General features: G+C 49.6%; 1 protein-coding gene across 50 annotated transcripts in view; it reads left to right on the top strand.

Annotated features, from left to right (window-relative positions):
• The window catches only part of heph (polypyrimidine tract-binding protein 1 heph), a 153,205-nt gene that overhangs the window by 108,000 nt on the left and 37,705 nt on the right, over nt 1–7,500 (top strand). For 9 of the 50 annotated variants that reach the window (XM_070131052.1, XM_070131048.1, XM_070131043.1 and 6 more), the window contains exon 1: nt 5,981–6,512. The exons of the other annotated variants lie outside the window; for them this stretch is intronic. In XM_070131052.1, coding sequence (XP_069987153.1) covers nt 6,510–6,512 — 3 coding nt within the window. In that variant the 5' untranslated portion in view covers nt 5,981–6,509. Of the gene's footprint in view, nt 1–5,980; nt 6,513–7,500 lie in introns of those variants that run through there. 50 annotated transcript variants of the gene reach the window in all.

Below are 7,500 nucleotides of genomic sequence, written 5' to 3'. Positions count from 1 at the left end.
TGGAGGCGGGACATTAATTGAATTGCTCATTTCATGTAAATTATGTAAGGTATTCGTTTTGCCACTTCAAACACCGATGGAGCAGTTGTGATTTGTAAATGAGAATGCAATTACACGCTGCGAAAATCAGAATGGTTCTTCTGTCCTTCGCCTGCCTTTTTCAATATTGCTTTGCTATTTTTGTCTTCAATTGTCCAAGCTGAGACTTAAATCCCAACACGGAAGAAAAGAAGACAAAGGCAGCACCCGGAAAAGAGGACTTTAGGGCGAGGCAAAGGGGGAAGACGCATTATCAGTACACGAAGTACGATTGAAGGAAAGAACACGTGGAAAAGGTTACGAGGTGGAGGGGAGGGGAAGGCGGGTCGTAAAAGGTCAGAGGCTGGGCTGGAACGGGGAACAAGGTCAGGCTGGGAGGTGGAGATGCGAAGGGCGTGTGGGTTGGGGTGAGGGAGGGAAGGAAAGGAAAGATGCGAGCGCGCAGCAGCAGAATCGGTCGTGATTTATCTATAAGGGCCAAGTGGTGCGTCATGTTAGGTCGTGGCACACTGTATTATGTACGAGGGCAAATGGTGGGATACGGCACCTCGCCCTCGCCTCATTCATTATTAAGGGCGACCTCACACCTGGCCGTGCTGTGCGCGAACCTTTTCCCTCTCCCTTTCATTCGCCCTTTCCTTTCCTTACCCTCGTCCCCCACTCCCTACGTCGCCTTCTCAATCCCTCGCGTCTCCACCCTTCCAACCCTCCCTTTTCTGTTTCTTTTCCTGCTTTTTTCCCCTTTCGTTATTATTCTTTCCCCTCCTCTCACGATTTCCTTTGCCTGACAGGGGAGGGGAGAGCAAAGGAGACGATAAAAATAGGGGGAATTGGCATCCATTTTCCTTCCCTCCCTACTTTTTCCGGTCCCTCCCCCTCCCTTCGCTGCTTCCCTTCTTCCCCCTCTCTAATTCTTAATCCTCCCCCCTCCCCCCTTCGTACTAACTTCTCCTTTAGACGTCACTTGGCTTATTAATCTTTACTCTCGATCAGTCGTGGATTCTGACGCGAGCATCGGCGACAATTGAATTTAGGTCGACGTGTATTTGCTCTCGGAAGGCTTAGCTGTCGGGGCGCTGTACAGTTTCCTCTCGCGAGTCGTTGTTTATTCAAGTCTTTTTTTAAATCTTTCATTGTTTTCGCCTTCCTTTCCCCCCAACCCCACCCCACCAGCCCTTTTCTCTCCCCCCCCCCCCCCTGTGAATAGTCAAGGGAATTGAACTTTTGGGAGGGACGATGAAGGGGCGTTATTTTCTATGAGTGAGAGGAGGGGAGTAGAATATGATGGGAGGCGGGGCGGCCGGAGCGTTGTCTTCCCGGTAATGATGGGTTGTTTGTTGTTTTATCCTCGTATTTTCACTTTTGTTTAGGGCCTGTCGCCGTCGTCGTCTGTATGAGCTGTTGGTTTCCCACGCTTTGAGATTTGCGGCCTATGGATTTTATTCGTGATAAGTAACCTTCGCATTTCTGCGTGATAGGATTGACGCTACCTTGCCCACGCCCTTTTATGTATGTCGTGTTTTTACGGCGTTTGCACTGCATCGTATGGTGTAGAAGGGAATTTTGCTGCAGGCTTAATGCATGTAATACAAAACACTGCACTACGCTGTTAGGCAGATTGAAGGTATTTTTTAAATCTTGCTTTTTGTTTTAACAAGTGGCAAAATTACGTCCTCCATTTCCCTCTTGAAATGTCTTCTTCTTTCTCTTTAAGCTCCAACGAAAAAGATTTGAAGGTTAAATTTCATACAAGATGCTGTTCCCCTTGCTCTTTAGAAAGCACCGTTCCATAGCTACGTCTCTCATCCCTTTAAAAGCAAGAGTGAATTTCATTGCGTATGAAACCTCCTTACTCATAAGATCACACACGACATGGAGGTGCTCCTTTGATATATAGTTACAATCAGCGCTCGAGCCTTTCCTTTTTTCTGGGCCGGACTGAAGAGTCTACAAGCTGATTTTACTAATGGCGCCAGTGACCGCAAAGTGGGCTTTGAGGAAGGACGAAAAGCCTGCTACGGGGAAATGCTCGCAGCGGCAGGAAATTCCGGGTTTTCGAGAGGTTTTCATAGGAAAGCTGGCCGTCTGAATGTCGGCGGGCCCTTCTGGCCGTGCTCGTGACACAGGCCGCATGTCCGTCCTGTCGCAAGCAAGCACGCTCGCCCTTTATTTGTGTTTGGGCGGCTGTGTTGTTCCATTGCAACCTTCAAGACGGAGTCGGGGAATGTGGTGGTGGATGGAAGGGCCAAAGACTCCTGGAGGTCAAGGACAAAACAATGTCATGGAAAATGCTGCTGCCGTGGAACTCTCGCGCAGGTCAACCCTCGATTCGACGCTTCATTATCCACCGAAAATATAGAAATATTGGGAAGTTCAGCGTTGAGCATCCCTGCCCAATTCCATCCAGCTTTATCTACCTTAATCTACACACACAGTCCAAGAAAGACTCCTTTATCCCAGGGAGCCGCTCGTGACGGCGACGGCGTTCGAGCCGGGGCCCCTCGGCTGCGTCTGAGGTTTGGGGAGGTCAGAAGGGGGCGGGCGAGTCGTGACCCTGCCAGGGGTGTACGAACCCACCTCCGGTCTCGCCCCCCGGGAGTCTTCCCTGGTTTAACCCCTGGGTCACGATCCCCATCCTTCTCGTCTTTAATGATAACCCGGCGTTCTTAACTATATGTTTTGTGCCGGCGTTTCCGGTGCGGGTCACGTGATTTTTTTGGACTTGTTTTACCTACGGTTGAGTGGCCCGCGAGGGGGCGGTGGCTGGCGGCGGGGACTCGAGTCATGGCACCTAAGAGGAGGGGCTCAAGTTCTACGTTTATGTGGTCTGGAACGAGCCCTCGTGCCCTGACCTCTCCTCTAAGCGACTGCAGAGTGCTTCTTATCCTTGTGGAAGAGGACCTTTGCAGCCCTGATATCACCGAGATTTCGGTTTCCTTTGCAATTGTTTCCATGGTTTTGCTGTCCCATGAGGATGACGGTCGCCATCACCCCGTGTCCCCGTCCAACTGACACGCCAGCCTTGCATGCTATTCCCATCTTTTGCATCGTACGTCTGTCAGGGAGAATTTAGTGGCGTGAGTTGCACAAATAGCTCTCCAACACAAAGTATATATCGATTTTCCTTTGATTTTACTTCCATACGTTTTGTGAACCAGGTTAAGTAGATTAGAAAGATTTCACATACCATTTAACATCAAAATTTGATATATAAGTCGTGCTTGTCACTACAATAAATTTCAAGTTCAAAAGCCTGCGGAGCAACTGTTATAAGCCTGGGAAGTTGCAGCATGCTGCGTCCCATTGCACGTATTCCAGTTCGACGTCTTCTTGGTTTAGTCAGTCAGGTCGTAATTTATTTAATGACTCCGTTCTTAACAATCGGTGGCAAGCAAAGCGCCTGAAAATAGATGACAAAGGTGATGGGAACGAGCGGTCGAAGCCCCGAAGACGTAGCGTTACGTGAAGCAGGCGGATTGCTGCAGGAGGAGGAAGTCCAAAGGCACGTTAACCCCTGCGATAATGAACATTTTTCTGGTTACTAGATAACGCAGCGCACGCCACACACGGCTGTAAGTAGCAACCCGTGGATCATTATAAGAACTGGAAGGAGTTTGAAGCTGTGCACTCAAAAATAACGTTTGATTTACATTAGGTTCTCGGTTCCTCTCCTCTCGTGTGCGGTAAAGCTGAGATGATTCCGGATTCGGCAGCCAAGAATCCTGATTTTCTTTATTCCTTCCCTCCTGTGACCGACGGTATTCAAACCGCGCGGTCGGGGAGTACACCTTTGTGCCATTAAGCAAATGGAATGATTCCCCTCATCCTTTTGGGACGGCGTAAGTAATCAGGCGGTCTTGCGGGAGCGATATAAAGTATTCCTCTTGGCTGGCGACGTATCGGGGAAGCGCCCTCTTGTGCGTACCATTTCGTTCAACTACGAAGAGCCACAGGTAGCTCTTACATTAAGGGTGGCGAGCATTCGTACGGGCAAGATCTGAAACGTCAGGGATTGATCGATGTAGGATTGTAAGGCGTTCTACATTTTTATGGTGTGGGAGTATCCGCTCAGAATAGAAGTTGTTTCGAAGTTATCCAAAAGTGTAGATCTCCCGTACGTATTCCCAAGAAGCTCCCAATATCCACACAGATGCGAGGTTAATTAATGGAACCACGAGTTCAGTCGAGGGGATAATTGTGTCGATATTAATACATTGCCGTTTGACTTCCAACCCACCCTATCTCCCTTTTGGGTAGTCGTCGTCCTCTCTGCGTGCTTTGTACAGGGAACTACCGAATCGTGGCAACTCGAAGTTACCCTTAAATGGCCGAGAGAGAATCTTTTTCTCTTTTTTGCTCTCTGGGATTCTAAAGCCCTGGTTGTTGCTTTTCCCCCTCTCTCTCTCTTTCTCTCTTGGAGTCGTGATTGTTCGACGTATTCTCATTATTGGGCGATTTTCCGTACTACTAACGCAGGTTTGGAATTTCGATATTTCTTGCGTTTCTGCACGAGGAAAGGCCAGGAAATTCTTTTTAAAGTTCTACCTGCGTGAACATTTGTGGGAGGAGATTGTTTAGAAATGAGGTCTACATTATGAGGAATTCTTTATCGTCTCTTGTGCGGTTTCTTATTTGCATTGTGCTTTATGTGACAGCTCCCACGTTACAGCATACAACAGCATCACACACTCGGCTGTCGGGGTAATTTTAAGGTAAACATACGCGCAATAAATCTGTTGACGGTGACTAAGCAAACAGTTTTATTCTTCCTTATATCAGCGTTTGCCGTGTTTGCGCATTCTAGCCCTTCTCTGGAAGCGAGTTCTTTGAAATATTATGTAACCTGCGTTTTGAAGAGTTGAACAAGTTTTTGAATGACGGCGAGGTTTGTAGGAAAGTACAGGAGTGTTTCGGGAGAGCGGGGCCCTTTAATTCGCGTTAGTTTTTATGCCCGTTTCCTGTGTTTTGAAGTAACCATTTCACAGAAGTCTGCCGGTTGGCCTGGAAGTTGTCGGTTTTCTTGTTCAGTTTCTTTTGGTGTTTGTTTGCAAAGCGGGCGGCAAGGGTTAGAAGGCGATAACCTTCGGGATAATGGTGCGTGTGTGACGAAGATAAGGGAAATTGTGGTCATGTGGCTTGCTGGTGTGGCCGGACTTGCATACGTGGCGACGGCAAGGCGATCTGGAGGGCGAGTGAGGTAGCTTTGAGGAGCGGGCGTGCAGTGCGCGTGCGGCAGGTGAGGAGGGACCTCCCCTATTCCCTCCTTCCAAACGTGCTTCCCCCCCCTCCTCTCCTCTCTCTCCCTCCCTCCCTACCCCTCCTCCTACCTTATCCCTTCGCTTTCCCCTCCTCTCCTCTCTCCTCTCTCCTGTGTCCCTTTTCTACCGGCGAGGAATATGGTAAAACTTTTTGCTCTTCGCAGCTTTGGAAAAGGATGGTGATGGAGTCTTCTTCAGCCAGGGTTGTTTTTGAGCTCTCCGTTTTGTGGCCGGTTTCCCTCCTCGCTCCCGCCTAGAAGTAAACGGCAGGCCATTTAGAAAGAGCCGGAATAATGTTGGAATTAGTGCAGCATGAGGAATTCTGGTGATTTTTATGTGTGCTGTGAGGGTTGGTGAGGAGTGTGATGGGGCCCAGGTAGTCAGGTGGGGGAGGGATTCTAGGGGAGGCCAGGTAAGCCGGGGTGTGCTGGACTCCCGCGCATGCGTCTCCTACCTTCACACGGAGGACCATGCAGAATTTTACATGTATTTTTTCCGCCATGGGGGTATAGAGAGAATTTTTACATAATACCTCCAGCGTGCTTTTAGCTGTGCGGTGGTTTTTATTGTTGATAAAGGATTTACTTTGTGGCCATAGCATAGGAGAGCTTTGTTTAGATGTGGTGGTGTGTGGCAGGAGTGGGGGAAGCGCCCCGCCTCCCTACCGTGTGCGGCGGGCGGGCTGTGGTGGGGGCTGGAGTTAGTCGTGAGCACGCCGCCGGCCCGCGCTGTGCTCTCTCTCTGTGTCTCGCTACTCACACTACCTCACTCACACCCGGACCTCACACCTTTCACATCACCGCCGTCTTCATCGCTGCTGCTACTGCTGCTGTATCTTGTTACTTCCGCTGCTAACCACCGCTAGCTAGCCGCTTCAACATTTCCACCAAGCTTCACCACCACGTCGTCTACACCCGACCGCCACAGTGCGACCTGACTGCAACTAAACATATCCTACACGGCCTTAACTCGACGAGTGCTGCGACTGTGTTGAACCCTGTCGTCCGTACCCTGTCATCATCTGGGTGTGTGCACGTCACGCCCACGACTTCGCCCTCCTTGCCACCACATTCTTCCCGAGACGCATCTCTCACTACCACCAAAATTTTCACGGCGGCTGAGCAACCCACGCCCATCTTCTCCTACCTCCCGCCTCCTCCGCCCACTTTCTACCAACAACCCGCCAATCTGGAAGTCACACACTTCGACGTCATGGTAAGTTTCCTTCCCTACGGAACTTCTCCCAGAATAGCCACGGCCCGATTATCTTTATAGACTTTTTTTTCAAAAACTTTGGCGCTTGGGTGAAGTCCGGAAGTGCTGGAGACCATTCCTTGTACTGCATTTCGCCGTGGACTCGGCCGGTTTGGCTGGGGTAGGGCTTTTCGGGCCGAGTCTTCCGCCGCTTCGTGGAGGCGATCGCTTCTGTGTGGCGGTGTAAAGTGCGTAGTTCTAATACGGAGTGTTTAGGTCTCCTTTTTGGACTAGTGTTGAGTTTAAAGACAGTGTGTTTGACACTGATCCATTTACATGAATCGATTTGCTCTAATGGCAGGGAATGGTCGAAAGGGCACGTTGATAGCTTGTCGGGAGGAAATTGGTCCCCAGCACCCGAGGAATGATGTTCAGATATGCTTTTTGTTTGTTCATTCATCGGGAGTTGAGAGCTTAGAGAAAAATCATCTGACTTGTTTTATCACTGTTTCCCCGCAGGAAAAATGCTAGATGAGCTTGTCCGAAATGTGTTTGTTTGGCGTTGTGCAATAGATACGTTATCCATTGAAGCATGCGTTCATTCGTTCGGTCGGCGATTTAGGTTTCCCATGGCAGTTCGTAGTATGCAGTTTAACCGGCGATGCTTGTTTCTCCTCATTCGGGGTACTTCATGCTGATATGATGGTCGTGCTACAAACAAGAATTGACAACATGGCAGCCTTATGTTGTAGATCTGGTTGTCGGTAGCCAACTTGAAGATAATGTGGAGAGGCTCAAGTGAGGTTTGGTGCCACCGTCGCTAGCCAGAAACCAACACCGCACACAGCACGCCCTTATCCTCAAGTGCTGGTTCTTTTGGGGTAGGGCATTTTCTTCTCTAGTGGTCGCATTAGGAAAAGTCAGGTTGTTAGCTGAAGGAAAGTAAATAATTGTTCTTTGCTAGGCGATGCCCCCTCCCCCCCCCCCCCTCTCTCTCTCTCTCTCTCTC

This window comes from Penaeus vannamei, chromosome 16 (assembly GCF_042767895.1).
Source record: "Penaeus vannamei isolate JL-2024 chromosome 16, ASM4276789v1, whole genome shotgun sequence".
Taxonomy (NCBI): Eukaryota; Metazoa; Arthropoda; class Malacostraca; order Decapoda; family Penaeidae; genus Penaeus; species Penaeus vannamei.
Note: the sequence above shows the minus strand (reverse complement) of the source record. Positions and strands in the feature narration are given on the sequence as shown.